General features: G+C 38.1%; 1 protein-coding gene across 2 annotated transcripts; it reads right to left on the bottom strand.

Moving 5' to 3' along the window:
* Window positions 1–1,332: 1,332 nt before the first annotated feature.
* On the bottom strand, window positions 1,333–19,885 carry NSRP1 (nuclear speckle splicing regulatory protein 1). 2 transcript variants are annotated; one of them, XM_050909095.1, is made up of 7 exons: window positions 19,860–19,885; window positions 18,549–18,636; window positions 8,687–8,743; window positions 7,267–7,398; window positions 6,100–6,307; window positions 5,414–5,522; window positions 1,333–2,998 (listed from the first exon to the last, which is right to left on the bottom strand). In XM_050909095.1, exons 1-7 carry the CDS (start codon window positions 19,877–19,879, stop codon window positions 1,960–1,962), a joined length of 1,653 nt encoding a protein of 550 aa, XP_050765052.1. In that variant the 5' UTR covers window positions 19,880–19,885; the 3' UTR covers window positions 1,333–1,959. The 2 variants fall into 2 exon arrangements, with proteins under 2 accessions (XP_050765052.1, XP_050765053.1); XM_050909096.1 differs by lacking the exons at window positions 8,687–8,743; window positions 18,549–18,636; window positions 19,860–19,885 and having other exon boundaries at window positions 7,251–7,293.
* Window positions 19,886–19,897: the final 12 nt, after the last annotated feature.

Genomic DNA, 19,897 nt, shown 5'->3' with positions numbered 1-19,897 from the left:
TTTTTTGTTACATGGCATACTGGTTTGAAGTTTTCTAAATCTTCTTATGATAAGTTCATTTTTTAGTCTCTCTATTTAGCTGAGTGGTTGAAATATTGAGAAATTGATTTCATTTATTTTTATCATTGATTCTTTTTTCTTCCTTTTACATATCCATCTGAAAACATTTAGAGTAACCAGTATTTATCAGGTAGCTCAACAAGCAGCTGTACATTAAACATTGTTTTTGTACAAAAACTAGTTACATTGATACCAAATGGGCTGCACTGCAATTAAAAGTGTTTTGAGGCAAACAAACAAATTCCTTCTCTTCAGCTCACCTCCCGCTTATCTATCACACGAGTATGTCCTACCCTCTATTCTGAACAGTGAAAAGGAAGTTATGAAACTGGTAAATTAGGACCATGTTTGCCTTTTAAGCAAAGAGAACTGAACTGGAGTTTTAGCTGTACAGAACTAAGTATTCCCTCCAACTTGTACATGATGCACCTGTATTAATTTATGCGGCTGTTTAGTTACAAGTGTTGCAAGCTGACTGTAAGTCATCAGTATGTGCCTTGTACTGTAAACTGTTATTGTAATAAATTTAATATTCATAATCCATCTGTAGACATCTTTTGTGCCTCTCTCTTATGGTAAGAACAAAGAAAAAACTCAATTCCAAGAAAAAGCAGAATATCTAGTCCAGTTTACGATATCAACAAGGCCTCTTTGACAAAAAGCAGAGGATTTCCTTCAGTGTTTGAACCTTGGCCCACTGCTAAATACTCTTTCATTCTATTCCAACAGAAGAACCAATGCACATTACATTTGTTTAGACAGAACAGCAAAACCAAACTGATCCACACTTGGAGTTAGTGCTTAGCTACTTGATTAGCTTACATACAGAACTCTTTCCATTTCAAGTCTTTGTAAACTGGCAGGCTGGGCATTTAATTTTACTCACATTTTGTCCCATTACTAAGTCTGCTGAACAAAATATTAGAGAAACACCAATCTCAAAATCTTTTTATATTAGTTCACCTTACTGTAGCATAAAAGTGATAAATTCACTACAAAACAAAGTGAAAGAAACCATTGTGAAAAGTGTTGAAAATGTATTCTAAAAACGATGACCACTGCCAGATATCCTACTTACCAAGTTAGAGTTTGGAGGTAACTTCATTCTTGATTATGAACCTTTGAACAGACAGATTGACAAATCTAAAATATTACGTCCAGTAGAAAAAGCATATATGACTGTAATACATGAAAAAAGACTCATATACCTTATTTCACACAAAAGAGATGCAATAAAGTAACACAAGCATTAAAAAAGACGTATGCATTAGATCCAGTATGTATCTTACATTTTATTTAAGTGTTTCTGTACATCAGGTCTCCAAAACAAAGCCCACACATAAATACAAAATTCATGTATCAATATGCATTTAGCTTACAAAATGCCATACTAGGTACAGAAATCTCCTAGATTATTATTCAGGCTGTTTTTCTTGCTTTTTTCCCCACTTTTACAGGTCTGCTTCTCATTTTTGAGAGCATCACTGGGCAACAATGACTCCTGCTAAGGCCTGAGAACACCTTTGTTTCAGCAGAGCTCACTGTTTCAGCTGCTGAAAGGAGTAGGGGCTGCCAGGGGGGAAGTACTCTCACCTCATGTTGTTTAACACTCCTAGGTCTGTCGCAGAATCTTCAAGTACCAAGGATAGGGTACTGAAGGCCAGGGTGGACAGTCAGCCAAATTTAGCATTTCAACTGTATAAACAGACTAAGGGTGTGTATCAAGCGATCCATTAATCCATTTCAAAAGTTGTTCTTCTATTATAGCACACACAATTTCTTAAATGAAAGCCAGGAATAAATAGCTAGGATACACTTTTACTTCTGTACAAGAGTCCATGCAGCAGTGGCTTTTCCTCTTGGTTGAGAGACCAAGTGTTTTTGTCCACCACAGGGACATTAATCTTCTTCCTTCTCAATGTAAGATTTAGTACTGACACGTGCCATTTGCCTTGCCAAATAGCGGTCCCTGGCTGACATGACTGTCTCTTCATTGCTCCGTTTGGCAAATTTGCTCATAGTCTCAGATGGTTTCTGTGCTTGTTCTTTCTCCTCTTTCTCCCCTTCTTCTCCAGCTTTACGTTTCTGCTCAGACAGAATTCCAGAGCTGGATCTTCCCTTCTCATCCACCTCTCTCTCTTTTCCCTTCCTCTCTTTTTCCAGATCAGTCTCTCCATCTTTTTCTAAAGATGTAGGAGTACTTTCCCTCCTCTCTCTGTATTTTTTTTCATCACTACCATATTTCTCTCTCCTCTCCTTCAGATGATCTTCCTTTTCTCTGCATTTCTCTCCTCTCTCCTTCTCTCTGTCATTATATCTATCTTTACCATTTCTTATTCTTTCTTTCTCTCGTTCCTTTTCTGAGCCCCTCTCTTCTCTCTCCTTTGCCTTCCTCCATTCTCTGCTATGTCCCTCCCTCTCTTTTCTTTCCTTCCCCCTTTGTTTATCATCTTGCTCTTCCCTCCTTCTGTAGTTATCTTTATTAGAGTGATCCCCGTATCTATGTCGCTCTTCCTTTTCCCTTTGGTGATCCTTTTCGTGGGTCCTACTTCTCTCATAATCTTTTTCCCTGTATTGTTCATCATTTCCCCTTCTGCTTGGTCTGCTCTCTCCCCTCTTTGTAAGATGACTTGTTTGGGGTTTTGTGCGCAAGTCTTCCTCCACACTGGATGCGCTTGGTGACCTGGAATGCCTCTGGCTCTTGTGATGTTTAGCCTCCTCTTCACTGCTCACAGAGCTCTCTCTTTTCTTCTTTTTCAAATTTACTTTACTATTTTTGTCTCTCTTATCATCATCACTACTATCAGTTCCTAAGTCGGTATCAGCGTCTGGATTATTCTCTTTCTTAGCAGAGGGCTTCAGTCTTTGTCTTTCATATGGGCATTTGTTCCTTTGGCTGGATTCATCGTAACAATTGTCAGATTTTTCTTCCTTTATCCTACATTTTTTATGTTAAAAAAGAGAAAACAACATTACACAGCCTGAAATCTCAGACTTTTCTACAAACTGACTTCTGGTCAGGACTTAAGCAAGGACTTAAGCAAAAGATGCTGCTGAGAAGTCTAAGAAAGCAAATCTATCTGTGGCTCAGGCTCCAGGAATCCAGCGCAAAGGATTTCTATTAAGTATCTGTATCTGGTTCATTGGTGAACACAAGCTGATGAATTTATCTAAAAGAATTACTACGATTAAGTATCTGTAGCCTCCATCTAAGGAAAAAGACATAGATTTGCATTCTTGTGTAAGCTTTTTGGCAAGCTACTAATTTTTTCCTGTATGTTTATTCCTCTATTCACGTCAAATAATTATCCGGAGAAGCAGGTTGTTTGTTTTGTTGACAGAGGTAGGAACATAGCTTTCATTAGTAGTAGTAGTAGATTTTTTTAATCCAGTATTTCTGAAGATCTCACTCTCGTGGCTAGACAGAAATTAGTATCTTTTAACAGCTCACAGATTCTTAAATACAAAAAGCCGACCCATGGAGGACCAATTTGGGCAGTAGACAGAAAGGTTATGCTTTGTCATTCTTTTCTGATTGAAAAGGAAATACATGTTTACTCACACAAGCCACATGTTTCTTCTTTTTAATCATACAGCTACAGTAACAGTCGGTGGTAAATTCTTATGAATCAGCACACCATCCAGTTAGTTTGAATGTTTGATGCATGCTTGAAAGCATGGTTAGTCTATGAACAATGACTAAAAGTTATGCTGAAAAGTTTGATAATTTATTTAGTAATCCAATTAATTAAAATGACAAGTCAAAGGTGGATCACTTTAGGGACAAGTGATGCAAATTCTGAGATGTAAAAATTGAGCCGTTTTCTCTCCGTATCCTATTGTACCACCACAAGAAAGAATAAAATTAAAATATAGACCTGAGCTTATTTCAAAGCCTTGCTGGGAGCACCATCTACAGTACTAGTTTTCTCCTGAATTAATTTTATATACAACTCACAAAAGGAACATTTCCTTAATTTGCAAGATTAAGAAACCATCATTTCAAATGACCTCTACACAGTACAAAACTACATCATCCTGGAGACACTCTGAAAGAAGAACTATGAAAGCAAATGGACAACCAAGTGGGCTGACCACTACTGCTACTGTTTTTATAAAGAGATGCAACTGAGTAACTTATATTTCATCAATAAAAAGAAGAAACCATAAAATGCAAAATTCATTTAACCACCTCAGTAGCAATCTTTGTGCACCACTGAAACGAAGCAGGTATTTCTCCTTGGTGAAAGCCTGAGACAGGATGTTTTTCCAAACACATAGGTATACTAATACTTTAAGTCCCAAATGACAAAAATGTGGCCTCAAATTTCCCATTTTCTCCTTAAATTCAGGAGGCTGTTCTGCTTTTCTTCCAGTCAGTAATTCTTACTTCCTATTTCTTTTACACTACTTTCCCCTATTTATTTCCACTAAGGTGGCATATCCTTACACTAAAGACATAATCAAGAATTCCCTTATTTCAGACAGTTGAGTAACTTCACTGTGATCACATTCTTCATTTAAGCTAAGAATTTACTTTCTAATAATCCAATCTCAGATCTAGAAGATCTCTTGATGAAAGTTGCATTTTCTTTGTGATGGCAAGCATTTAACTAGCGACATCCAGGTTTAAGGCCTATCTCAAGTGAGGTTTAACTTAATTAATTGTTTCAAATGATCAGTTGTTGCATATAAGAAACATATCCCCTTCACCATATTTATCCATAGGGCAGAATTCCACCATCTCAACTACATCACTAATTCAGCCTCACCTCATTACTTTGCTTTGGAATGTGCATATATTAAGATTTTAAAATATTCCCACTGGATCTCCTATATACTTGATTAATTTTCTTTTACCACATCATCAACACTCAATTTATTTTTTATGAACCTGTAAACGTGGAATAAGTACAAAGTTAGAGACTCACATTCTTTTCAGGAAATTCATATCACAACATCATTTCCTATGACTTACCTCGATGCTCATTGTTTTACCTTTTGTCTCCCTCGTGATTCAAAATATGTAACTTAATGCAGATCGCCAAATATTATGTCAACCAAAGTAAATATAGGTTAGAATAATACCAAGCAGTATTACAAGTATGACTGTCCTCTTGATACTTTTTAAATGGCACCCCTCTCCTGCTTATTTCCATCTTATCGTCTATGCCACTGATGATCATTAGACATCTTCCAAATAATTCAGTTAATCAGCTGTATAAAGTCATCAGCTTGCCCTACCAGTGTTTTAGTACTCTCTGTCTAATTCTTACAGTGTTCCAGTGAGTCTCGAATCACAAACAGCCAGAAGTCAGTTTATATCTGAAAGCCTTGTGGAATCGCATCCTACCTGGCTTCACGGAAGCTGCATTTAGGCATCTCTTCTTCCCCTACCCTCTGGTTTAAAAGATGTCTGTAAAATCCACTGAGATCCTTCTGTTTGGTCACATCCAGGTACGCTAAGAGAAAGAAAGTAAGGTTGGATTTACAGTGCCACGAATGCTCATCAGACACAACTCACAACTGGCAGACACCACCAAGACTGCAATCTCTATCCTGGAAGTTCTCAAGCCCAGAGTGGAAAAAGCTCAGAGCAACCTGATTTGACCTCATAGCAGACCACGCTTTGAGCTGGAGGCTGGAACAGATGACCTTCAGAGGTCCGCTCCAACCTGATTTATCTTATGATCCTATATCCTATTCTTTACACCTATTCCTGGGACACTGTACAGAATGTCTGAAGTAAGCATCATTGTACCCCAGGCTTACGAGTCTTCCTTCAGCAACTGACCCTTCCTCAAAAATTAAAAGTAGCAACCCAAATAGTACTGACACACAGAGAGGCTTCCTCTGTTCCTTTAGTAACATGTACAAAGGAAAACAACAGACAAAGTGGGATCTGATTCAGTATCTGCTATCCAGTCCTTTTTGATTTTAATTATCTCAAACCTCACAGAGAGACCAGATGACAATGTTGTAAATCATGTTCAAGGCCATACTTCTTTTTAAGGGGAATTATTTCAGTGTGAATCTCACCCTCGAGAGCTGCCTCTCTTCTTTCTCTTTCCTCCTCCTCAGCCCTTTCTTGTAGCTTCTTCTTATAGGCTGAAGTCACAAAAGCCTCTTTGTGGGCAAACTCTCCTCCTTCCATTTCACGCTCTTTCTGAATTTTTCTTTCCATTCTTTTTTCTTGCTCCTTCTTTCTAATCTCAGCTGCTTTGAGGATATTTTGGATGTATCTGGGCTAAAATATGAGGGGAAAAAAGGTATCATGCTGAGAAGTAATTGAGGTGGCTGAGAAAACACAAATTGGGATTGATGGATATGTTGAAGAAAGTTGGTAATGGAAGAAAGTTGACAGAAGCTAGTCTAACATATTCTGACACTGTTTGATAGCTATCTGAAATAAACTGTCATTCCCTTTTAGATCACGAACGTGGCATGCTTCCCAACAACAAAAGAGGTTGCTGTAGTCAATCAAAACATTCAGCCCATCTTTTACTAGGACGATTTTTGCTGAGTGAAATTAAATGTTTTCTGATTTCTCACCCCTCTGTCTTCTGTCTTGTAACAGTCTTTGCCTTTCTATTGCTGTAAAGGAGTGGGAAGCTTCCTTTTATACCCACATAACCTGACAAGAGCTTTCAAATGAAACAGAATAAGTAACAATGAAAATATCACTTGTCAGGATAATTCAGCAATGCTTTGAAACAAGGCATTGGGCTGTGGAAATTGGTTCACATTTCACCAATGAAAGTTAATTACTTTAGTCTTCTGACAGTCCTCCAGTAAGCACGCTAGTGAGTGAGGAGGCATGATTTATGTTCATTGGCTTAATAACGAGACTCTTTATTATCAGAAGTAGTATTGTTGCAGGGCCCATTGCCTCTAATCCTATTATTCCATTGTAACATTCTCTTCAGAAATACACAGAAAGATACACTATAAGTACATCATAAACTGGGTGGGAAACTTGTAGTCTGCGCCCCTCCAGAATATCACTGGATCAGGACTCTGAAGTATCTGATGAACAAACAGTTTTGCCAAAATTCTTGCAAAGTACTACCTTATGTAACAGGATTTGAGCACAATACTTGCATGCCCCATCAGAAAATGCATTTATCAAAGCTTAAAAGTTAATCAGTCATAGTTATTCCAAGCATACAGAGGTAAGACAGACAGCATACATTTTCAGGTATCGACCTTTTTGTCATCTTTTCCGGATAACACTCTGGCATTACTTTCTTTCTTCTTCTGCTGCATTTCATCATAAATACTGTCATATTCGTACACTGTAGCATCTTCCTCCAGAGCCTTCTGAATCTCCAATTTAGTCTAAAAGACAAAAAGGGGGGAGGAGAAGAAAAGATACCAAAGAATTAAGCATGAAATTTTTAATATATTCAAACATTTTATTCCTATATTGTAATTTAAACAGATCTATAGTATAAACCTATCCATTAGAACATTGAGTGTAAATTAAAAGCAGTCTGATCTACAAAGTTCTTGAACTGTTTACCAGGATTGAGAAGACAAACAACCAAATCATCACCAGTATTTGCAGTTATAGGAAATATAGGAAGCAAAGCACAACAGTCAAAACAATACTGGAAACTTCTTAATGAGCAAACTGTTCCATCAAATAACGTAATTCATTTTTTTAATAAACAGTAAACAATATTTCAATAAATGTTACTGTCTTTTTTCATCTATAGTTTATCCCCCTTCCCCAAAGCTCCGGGAAAAAAAAAAAAAAAAAGTACCAATATAATTCAGGATATGATTCCATATTTCACAGTTCTATCTTCTGTTTGTACAGTCAAGTTGGAAGTCAGAACTGTGAAACCGTTCAGAAAAAAACAACTACTAGGGGAGCCCTTAGATCAGATCTCCTGACAACAGAAGAGGAATGCTGAACAGCAACCATACAAGTTTCTCTCAAGCACATACTACCTCCATCAAAAACCAGCAATGTGTTAGATGTATGATGCATAAATATCTTTTTCTTCTAGCTATGTCTTTTATTGATCTGGAACTTTTTAAAATGTAAAATTCGTGTTTTCTGTACAATTTATTCCTCAACTGCAGTAAAAAGCTCACTGTTGGTATATATTTAAATATTTAAAAACCCAATACTTTGTAACATTACATTCTACAAACAAAACAAACCATTTGAGAAATTCTAAAAACATCAATGCCTTCTATGCCACAAAACAAACTTCAACATCTTGTCTATCAAAGTGCTTGGATTGCGTAAACAGAAATTTTATTGTGTTTTAAATTATGACCAGCTCTGTGTTAAACCTCACTCATGCAGCCTTCATTGGGCAGTTCTTCAGCTACTCTGATCAGAGCCAGAAGAATTTCAAAAAGAACAATCTTGCCCAGAAAAGTGAAACAAAAGCTATGCTAGAGGAAAGGCTATGAGAATTTCAAGTCAAGTTTTAAAGAAAGTCTTGTGCTGCAAAGAGCAATGCACAAAGTCATAAAATTACATGGAATTTTTTTAAAGGGCTAACTCTGAAGTTGCACAATTATGTTTCTGCAATTATTTAATAAAAGGGAATGGATGCAGTAATTTCTTAATCTGCCATGGGCATGAAGAATCCCCACCACATCTTACCTGTTTCATTGCTTGTTTTTTCAATGCTTCTTTCTGAAGACTTTCACCAACAGATGGCTGTAAGAAGGAAACATTGCAGAAATAAAATTAATTACATTGATATAGCTCATATTATTTTTCTACCATTCTAACGAACAACTATATAATAGTCCCATTACATAAGTCAGTCTCTCATTTCAATAGTATTTTTCTGTAAGCAAGAAAAACTAAAAGTTCATTCACAAGCATACAATGAATCAGCCTTTTCCATGAGCAAAGTATTGCAGTACCTCAACACACATATGTATATATTTTTTTAATTAAAATGGTGATGAGTTTAAGAACACTATTTCAATGACGTGAGTTCCTCAAAAGCTGCATAAAATTTCATGCCATTTCACAAACCAAGTAATCTCTGTCCAAGAAATGCTCAGAGACATAGAAGGTCTGTGAAAACTGTTTAGTTGCAATGCCTTCCTCCAACCACTGCCAAAAAACTGGTAGAAAAGACATACCCCTCCACTACGGCAAGGGTCAGTCTGTCGATGCAAGAAGCTAGCACATCAGCAGGTAAAACATCTAGCAAAGGACAGCTAAAGCCAGTACTGAAACAAATTCCTAAGAGAAGGATGCTTGTAATACATCTACTCACTCCCAAACACTACAATTCTTTCAGTTTTTGCCATTTAAAAAAAAGAAAAAAAGGAAGACACAGAAAACAACCCCCCAAATCAACAGAAACTGGAATTATACCCTCCTACCCATTTATGTATCAAAAACATTTTAATGGTCTTGGGAATTATATGTTTGTGAATAAAGAAGGATAAATGTTCTCAATGATTTTTTAAATTATATTTTTAATAGTCTGTGAAATAGGTAGGTGCTATTCAGAATATACATACTCTTCTTCCAGCATGTAAGTGTCATCCGAGATGTAGCAGTCACGAGCAGACATTCCTACTGACAATCACATGAAAAAACTGTATTCATAATAAAAAAAATATCCGAAAGGATTTGGCACTTATTTCGAGTTTGATCTGTATCATTAGTTCCATATTTTTAGAAATAAGAATACTGCTGATTTGAACAGCATGTACTTCAAACGTTTATGTTTAATTTCTCAAGATTAATATTTTAGAAAATAGCAATACTAATCTTCCCTAAGAAAAAACACATCCACTCCTGAAAACGTGTTTTCTAATCACACTGTCTTTTAAAAAAAGCTTCGCATTTTATTTAGTTTTGTCTTTTAATTAGTGTTGAACTAAACTGCATATCTGTCTTTTCTCAAACAATAGATAATATTGTTTATTAAACAGATTCACTATAAATGACAGGACTTGTATCCTTGTTTATGTAATTAAATATCTCTTAATCTTAAAAAGCAGAAATAGGAAGGAAAAATCCTTTTGCATTTTGGCAGCTTCCCAAGTTTTGCAACTTTGACTAATACATACTCTACATCACGTTTTAAAAAGACAAAGAGATTGTGTAATCAGCTCTTAATAAAATTAAAAAATGGAAACCAACTAGCAGGGAGCTTGGCAGCAAGGACTAGGATCTTCTGAAATCAAACAGAATTAGCACCATGTAAATTCAAACAGATCCCCTGAACAAGGCAGCTTTTGAATTCATTTGATGTTTAAATAATATAATAACTTGTCATGACCCCTCTTTCTTATGCTATTAAAATTTTAACAGATGTGTCAACAAGGGAAAAAACCCCAAGTGTTTTTCCACAATTTTCTACATGATAGACTGTAACAGTCCAAATATTTTTTCACTGGTTAATTTCAGAAACAGGGAACAAGTTGTGCCATGAGCAGTAAAATTAATGGAGTTTCATTATATGTGACTTTGTGACCTCTGTCTCTTTATTTCCCCTATCACCTCCTCAGACACCCTGCCTGCTTGATTTGGCAGGTGAGCAACACTGTGTGTGACCAAAAGCTAGCCCTGTACTGAGCAGTCAGTCAATGGTTCCTCCGCAACACTGAGAAAGATTAAAATCACAAATCCTCATCGACGGCTGTCCCTTTACCCAGCTGCTAATTTTCATGAAGGCCACAGGAATGCAGTATCTTCGGGACCTCTGCCACCCAGCAAGGACGGTTAAGATTGTTAGTGAGTTCACAAGTTGTATGGGACTAACAGGTACACACAGTGATCACCTCTAAGGGATTTTTTTCTGCTATGCAAACCATAAATAATAAAAAGGCTTGCAAGCTTCTGTGTAGCTTTGAAAAAAACCCCAAAAATAAAGCTAGAAAGGTAGTATCTCAGAGGAGTACCAAGTAATTCTAAACTTAGCAAGAGAAGGTGGTAAGGCAACACTGTCAATATTCGAGGAAGTACACCTGGTATCACATAATAGCATTCACTGATTCTAGACACTCAGACCTTTGCACTTCCCCTACACATGCTAGTACTTATTTTCATAAGTAATACTACAATCAGAAAAAACTGAGACACAGAATATTCAAAATATTCCTTCCTAGCCCACTCCAAGTGAGGGACTTACAGACAAGTAAAAATGGGAACTTGAAAGGGCACATATTCCAACTTTTTCCGGTGCTTTAATTGCTTCATGCAGACTGAGATACAATCCATCTCTGCTTTCAAAATGTTAAACCCTGTGGTTAAACTACAGTAATAAAGGGAAACCATGATGTGCACTTTCATGGAAGAAAAACCCTGCACTGATTCAGTTATGCTCATCACTAGAAAGCAGCCTCTCTCTCTCTCAGCCAGCTGCAGATAGCAAGGTAAGGAAGCAGACCATGCTTCAGGCTTTAGGAAGCTGAGTTTGGCAGACACTAGCAATACGCTTACAGTGTCCACTGCGGTATCAGGGACTACACCCTGTATACTGCAGCTTGCTGATTATTTGGACTAGAATTGGATATAGTCTCTTATTTATTTATATAGCTGGTTGGCTAGTTGACTGGGGGAAGTAGATAGTGGATTATTTATTTTAAAACAACCTACAAGAATCCTGGCTTCATTCATCTAGTATTTACCTCTGGCTTTCAGGACTGATGAGCTGATGTTGAGAAATATTTAAAATACTGTACTTGATTTTTATGTCATATGCTTTCTTCTAAAAAAAAATGTTATAAATGAGTCAGTATAAATTTCCTAATATAAACAACTATTTTAAATTGACAGTGGAACACACACCAGCATTACACAGAAGACCTAGACTTCCTCCCAGCTCTTGGGGAAGAAGATGGTCCTCTGCTTGACATATTAAGGGTCATCACCGAAGGATTCCTTTACCAGACACACTTACACTGGTTTCACAGAAAGGTACCTAAACGGTAAGGAATCTCACCTGCATTATGCCAGAAAGCAAGGGCTCAGTAAAAAACAAAACAGATTCTGCAGTTATATTTACAGAATAAGCTTGATTCCACCAAAATACTTGAAACACTGCTTAGAATGTTTTCCTTGTCTGCCTACATGAAATAAACGTGTTGATCTACAAGGATTACATAAACACAAATGTAATACATAATCCTCATTATCGTACATATAATTGTAAAGAAGTCCACCTGTGATTTGTTTGTCTAGAGTGGCAGTAAGTTTACAAAAAACAAACACCATCCCTAATGGTTTATGGTTGACAATTTCCTGTTGTGCTATGAGCTCTGATAGATGAGAACTTCCCGTTCTTTTGTATTGTTTTTACTTATCAACTGCCCATTTATTAAAGGCCCTATAAGCTCAGCAATCTCTCATACTTTCTCTTTTCCTGCAGTCAAGCTATTCTTCTGAAGCACAAAGCTTATAGTTTAATATTTTCTGGAAGGAGAAAATGTTTTAACCCTATCCTGTGAAATGACATAGAATCCACGCAAATCAAGAAACTCTTAGAAATGAGACTCTCCAGTCTACCACTCCTATGAGACCATGGAAGATAGCTTGTACACAACTGGAAAGGTTAAAAAAAAAAAAAAAAGAATAAAAGAAATTACCTCAATCTACTAACACTTCTCATTGTTCTCTCCCATTTCTTATCACCTTCAGGTATCTATAAGCTTCTTTCAGGTTCTTATGTGCTTGAGCTACCTCCTTATTTTTATCCTGCAGGCAAGCACCTCTTTGTGAGTTACTTCTTAAAATGTCATCTTTACATTGCTCCTACACAACCAAAGAAGAACAGACATTCAAACTACTGACCAATTTTTTTGGTTTGTCTCAGCTATGTTCAACTCATGACAGAGCACGCAAACCATTTACAGCTTTATACAAAAAGCTCAATTCAAAGTTTAAATGGCAAATACCTGAAAAGGCAATTCCACAAATGAGACAACTAAAATTTCCTTTTCTTACAAATTTGTCTTCTCTGCCTTCCCACCACAATGTCCCAGTCTTCCCACATCTCAGGTCCCAACCGCAGTTCCTCGGTTTCCCTCTGCACCTCCTGCTTCCTCCTGTCTCACTTAGACTAGGCAGCCAGCCCTCAGCTTCCAGGCCAGCCAAACAGAATGGAGGAGGGCTGAGATCATCTCGTCTTTCTCCTCATCGGGGCATTAACGGGGTCTTTGTTCTGCAGCTAGAGACATCTAGTCTTGTCAAATTCACTTAAAATTGGCCGATACATTCAGAAACTTACTATGGGCAAATGTCAGACAATGACTCGTATAAAGTTCTTTTTAGAAAACCAAAGCAAAAGGAGGATAGCAAATGATTTAACTGAACATGCCTAGTTTGAAGAATACTTGGGCTCTATCTGTCCTTCTGAGTTGCTACTCATTTGTCTCATTTGTTCTTGGGAAAAAAAGCCAGTTGCTGACATTGGGTTTTTAGAAGCAATTCCTCCTAAACTGCTGCTGTAAATGACATCATTTCTGGAGCAGAGGGTGCAGCACCATTTAAGCAGTCTCAGAAAACAAGTCTTAGTCTGTGACTAGTATAATTTTCAGTGTTGAAGCTGGTTTCTAGGAAGTTATAACCTTAAATCTGAAGCCGAGAATGTCTTGTAAAAAACGTCAAAACTATTTTAAGAGATGCTCTCGAAGTATATGTGAGATGTCTGACTTGTTTCTCGCCACTGACTGCCACAAGAAGTATGAGACCAACAAATTCTAACATAATAGCTATTACTAATGGAGCATCTCGTATTAGCTGCATAGCCTGCCTCCTAAGGAAAAGCATTTGTGGTTGCTACCAAAACCCCCAGGCATGGTACTTACTGATAGACAATGTAAGACATCACTCCATTCCTTTTTTAAAGCCAAAAGATGTTTCTGCTCTAATATAACCTGTTATGAAGGACCCATGAGGGGGCTTTGCCCTTTAACATTGCCCTTTTGAATTCTCTACATGCTGCTTTGCAGTAGACACATAAAATAAATTACCTTTGTTTAAGGTGAAATACATTTTAAAGGGAAATTAAATGCTTCAGTGCCATCAGGAAGATTATACGTAGTTTGACTGTAATCTCTCACTACAACCATCTAGTTTTAACTGGATGCACAGAAAAATATTTGACCAAACAGCAAAAGCAAGATAATTTGGAGCTCTATTTGATCAGCAAGTGAAAGAAGCACAGATAGTCAGCCAGTTCACAAAAAGCAAAGCCTACATTTATATTGAGCTAGCCAGTCCAAGAGCACTTCATTGTTAAAGACTGAGAAACAGACACTTTCAGAGCAAAATTCATCTCACTGATTTTAGCTGTCTACTTTAGAATGAGATAAGTTGTGCCTCAGAAGTACCTGCATCTCCACTGACTGTACAGGGAGCTCAGGCAACTCAAGTGTAGATACCTGCATGTGTTTCTATGGATCTCGCCCCAAGTTTGTGGCCCTATGCGTCTCTGAAAGGCTGAGGTCTGACTCTGCTCACTTCATTCTTCTCACATCAGATAAGGAATCTCAGACTTTGGATCTTTGGATTCATGACACTTTGGTATCAAAACATATTAAAAGTAACTACTTATACTCTCATGTATATGTATTTAGCAGTGAATCGTTAAGGCTTGCGCTCATAGAGACCTATATTATCCAACTACAGCCTGCACATGGATGATCACTAAATGTACATGAGACTCAAGCCTTCACAGGGAAAAAGAAAAAATCAAGTCAGGCAACAGATTCATCTCAATTCATACACTATACGAGTCATGGCTACTAGCAGAAGATTAAGAGAAAGAACATGAAAAACAATTCACGTACAGAATTAGCTTTCCTCGGCATTCCCTCCTAGCTTCCAGAAACCAGGAGGTTAGGGACTTCCTGAACGGGGAGGATGCACCTTGACCATTGTTTGGCACCAAGACCATCCCTTAATTTGACTAATCCATTTCTGAACCCATTTATATTTTCGGCCATGCCACAATATCCTGTGGCAATGAGTCCCACAACTTAATTATACATTGTGTGCAGAAAAAACCCCAACTTCCTTTTGTTTAGATTAAACCAGTTACTTGGTAATTCTGTAATACACCCTACTGCTCATATGATGAGAAATGGCAAAATCACTTTACTTTCTCTGAATCATTCTTGATTTTACATACATCCTCTCAAGTTATTCCTCTTCACTTCCTTCTTCTCAGTAATCTCTTTTCTAAGAGCCCCTTTAGTCTACTTAGTCTTACTTTGCATGAAAACTGTTGCATAAACTCTAGTCATCATCAATACTCATTACTTTGCCAATCTTTTTTTTTAGTCATACTGTATCCTTTGCAAAGTTGCAAAGTGAATGGAAGGATCTGTAAGTAAAACCAAAAATCTGAGTCTACAACAGGATATAGCTTTCTGCTTGTTTTCAGTTTCTTCCTTTGTGCCTGCTTAAACACTCCATTTATCTTTTAGACGGTCACTAAAAAACCCACCAAATCAAGCTGATACATTCACAGAACTATCCACACTGACTCCACAATCTCTCTCCTGAATTTAGCACCTACTGTGGTCTATGTACAGTTATTTTTTCAGCTACACTTTACATCCCGTAGCAACAAATCAGTTTTGAAAGGCTGGTAAGGTACAGGAATGTATGTTGGGTAATTCTGATACAATCAAGAAACAGAAGCTTTATCTGCTGTACCACAGAGATATTTTCAACTAAATTCCAAAGATAAAATAGAACATGGAACAGTGCACTGGGAATACTGACAAGCCACCTCTGAAAACGCAATGCATGAATAAGGGAATAATATTTTTGGAGAAAATGGATATATCACAAATAACAGTAAGCCAGAATGGAAACTTATTTCTAACATCTTGTAGTTTGTTGCTGTAACATCTACTCTCTACAACAGGCTTTCCTAGGAGTAACAACCTTCCCCCCAGTTTTTAAAGACAGCAGCAACAACTCATTATGAAGGCAAATAATTCAGAACTATATTGGCTAGAAGTAACTGTAACCGCCTGGTTTGCTTTTTCCCAGTCAACACTGTATTTCAAGAAAATTTCCATCCTAGATGTTCTGTTTCTTATGAACTAACCCAAAGATCATCTTCATCAGCAACTAACATCCATTAATGTACTTACCCACAGCAAAAAAACCCTTTCAAATTCCTTCAGCAAGGGTACAGGCAAAATCTTAATGAAATATGCATAGTAACGTTTAAAAAAAAGGGGAGCAAAAGTTTGGTATCTAATATATAATCACAGACCAAGTCAGGTGTGCAGATTTCCAGCACAAACTTTATTAGAGTTCAGTTAAAAATACATAATCTCCAGACATTTGAGATGTAGTTCTGACTGATAAGGTAGCAGTCAGGAAATGAAACCCCTCCCAAATGCTGCTCCTTATCTTGAAAAGCTCTGAAATTATTATTGAACTAATAAAGTAATTTTGCTTTTTTAAAAAACGATCTTCTTTGATAAAGGCAGTTATGAGATTATTACTTTTTGCTGGGTATGTACCATACTGACAAGCATGACAACTTTTAAGAGTCGTTATAACAGACTCTGGTAGTGAATCTGCCAGCCTTTCTGAAAGGGAGGATACTTGATCTGTTAAGCTAAAAGTTAGTAGACAGCATCATATGTTATTATTATCAGAATTATTAGCATTCATTATTTTGCTTTAATGTTTAGATATTAAGAGAAAATGGAGAAGTGAAAAAATGCAAGATAGCCCCATACTCAGGAAGGTTCCCAGTCCTACCGTGTAATGTTTAATTACAATAGAATAAATCAAGCTCGTTCTTGGGATCTGGTAAAACGTGGGGTCAGTCCCTTAATGTAGAGAAAGACACCAATCCCAAACTGACAGGGAAAGTGCTCCTGACATTGAGGACAGCAGATCCGCTGTCATCTCCATTAGCTGTATTTAAAGGAAAGCCTCTCTTTAGAGCCACGGTGCCAGCTATGAGCTCAAGTGGAGGGACGCACCTTCTGATAGCGCTGAGGACAGCAGCTAAGTGAGGAAAGAGATGGGATTTAAGACATGTTCCTGTCCTCTCTGTTTCCTGTAAGTCCTATAAGCTGCACTGAGGCAGTTTCATGTTGAGGGTTGAGTGGATGTTACTAGGAAGGCCCTGAGCCCTTTCATGCCCTGTATGAAGGGAGCTCAGACACCTTCAACAGCAGCATTCTGGATTCTGTAATGGAACCAGGCACACAGGAATGCTAGATTCAGACTTTCTGTCACATAAAAATAACAACTGCTAGTTTATTTAAAAAAACATTTTAAAAATAAATGTTTTGATAATAGGAGTCAGAAACTGACAAAGATTATTTGATGCTTTATTAGCATTGTTTTTTCCAACCACACAAAAGAAAGAGCATTGAGTGAAGCTCTAGAGCAGTAAGAACATTTTTGTAACACAGGTTCTGTTTCTAAATTTCAACTGATTCTAAATTTCAACTTCTTAAATGTTAAAATTCCAGACTGCGGGTATATGTAAAGTTTCTTTTCTGGGTTTTGTGGAAAAAAGCTAAATATGCACATAATTCCAGGTCAATAAAACCCAGTAAATTGTAACATGACGTCCAGAAAGCTTCATCCATGCGGAGAGTTCATCTCCACAATTCTGAGTTTCTATTCTTTACCTGTAAACTATGAAGCTACTGGCTTTTAATCCTTCAAAAATTCTGTTTTAGAAGTTGGGTTTCTGTAAGGTATCCAAACCAGCCTATATACCACGCCAGTTCTTGGATGCTCCCCATACTCAGAGCAGTACATCCAGAAGTGTAATTTTTATAGTGTACAGCACCCTCTGCTGGGGCAGGTAGAGAGCTAATATTTTGAAGGTAATACTTAAAATAATAAAAAAATTAAAGGAGACTATAGAAAAGAACACTATCAACATCATGCAATAGCATCATACATAACAGAGTATCAACAAACTCTGTGATCATAGAAAAGCTGTGTATTGTTCAATCTCATATTACAAGTATTGCAAGTACTTCCAGAACTACAAGTAATTCTCATTACTTGCCTTTTTTGTTGTTTTAGAACTTTTGGTTTGTACAGCTTTGCTTTTGTATACACTGAGTCTGAACATCATAAATCAGTTATATCAAATTTGGGTGGAATGAGCTAAAGGATAAAATACACTTAACAACTACACTTTAAAGTCAGTATCTGAGAAACAACTGTTGATTACTACTGTCTTTCTATTTGCAGATATATTTACCAGTGATAGCCAACAAACTTCTTTACGAGCTAGATACTGTTAACTCTTGCAAACAGGTTGCCACATGTGATGAACTTTTGGAAGAGCTGACAGAAAGTAACTAACAATCAAGTCATCACTTCCATGTAACTTGCACTAAAGAAAACACAGATCATATTTCACGCCCACATCCAAAATGATGACACATATTTTAGTGACACTGCCATAAACTGATGCAGGCATTAAGGGTTGTAAACAAATAATTTGCAGAATGTGGGGCAAATTTCAGAAGAAAACTGTTGAACTGACCTCTTCATCAGAGTCATCTGCAAACACTGAGAGTTTCTTCGAAACGAGATTTTTCTGCGGCAATTTTTTGGGCATAATGAGCCCATATCTAGGGAAAAAAATAAAAGTTATCTTTAGTATTACTTACAACAAAACATATAGCATGTTCCAAAACAAAAATCTACCATTCACAATTTTAGAAACAAAAGATCAGCATCAACGTAATGTATCAAGTATAGATCTGAGCAGCATTTGCAGCAGTGCACTCAGCCTTGCCACATGCTTGCCAGCTTCTCCCTTGGCTATGGCTGTCTTTTTCCATGCAAAGTTTCTGGATGCAACGATCTTCCTAAATTAGGCCACAAATCCCTCTTGTCCAGAGTTCTCTAAGTGATTTTTTTTTCTCCCTCGGAGAAGTAAGAAATTACTACTGTTTAACCTGCAGAGATTTAGTCTACACTAGACACTATTCCGTAACCTCGTTTGCTGGTGCAATAAGAAGTTCACCTATTTTGCATGGCAATGTAAACCACCAACCCACAGATACAGCTACGGCAAAACACAACATTTACAGTCAGATTATGTCATGGAGAAATGGATTAACCACACACAGAGAACTCCTCTGCTGACACAGCCAACTTCTGTGCTCAGAAACACTTCCTATGTTTTCAGTAATGAGCAATCTCTAAATCAGGAATTTCTCCCCCACCTGCCTTTCCCCGAGTCCATCACTGAGTAAACAGTTCGTCACACAGCTAGCGAACTCCACGATGCCGTAGGTACTACATAATCATTGTGACGAACGAGTTGAGTCCGTGTGCTCTGAACCCGCCCCCCAACAACTCCCTCTGACCCGGCTGCGGGGAGCCCAGAAGCAAACTGCCGCACCTCGGCCACGTCAGGCCGGTGCTCAGGGGGTGGGAGGCGGCAGCTGCACAGTGGGTTGTGTGGGAATCCTGAGGGGATTCGACTTCCTTAGAGTGAAAACTACCCCCCGGCAACACCGCAGCAGCCTCCGATGCCTTCCCACTGTTTGTTGTTGTTGTTTGCTTTAGTAAACACAGTTTTAAATTGAGGCCAACACGACAAGGCTACACGGTAGGCATAAGCCGGCCGGGACGAGCGAGCCCCGCACCTGCAGCCCGGGCGGGGATTTCTGTCAGAGCTCGCCCCGGCCCGAGGCAGGGCCCCGCCGGCGCCCGCCCTCAGCGGCGGCCCCAAGGTCTCCCCCAGCCGCTGCCCCGCGGCGCAGGGCCCGGTGGGGCCCTCCGCCCCGAGAAGCCCGGCGGCGTCGCGGCGGGGCCCCGCAGCCCCAGCTCCACCGTCACTCACTGCTTGCTCAACGCCGCCATCTTGTCCCGGTCGCTGCC

Source organism: Gymnogyps californianus, chromosome 20, assembly GCF_018139145.2.
Source record: "Gymnogyps californianus isolate 813 chromosome 20, ASM1813914v2, whole genome shotgun sequence".
In the NCBI taxonomy this organism is placed as follows: domain Eukaryota; kingdom Metazoa; phylum Chordata; class Aves; order Accipitriformes; family Cathartidae; genus Gymnogyps; species Gymnogyps californianus.
This window is presented reverse-complemented; position numbering and strand designations above follow the sequence as displayed.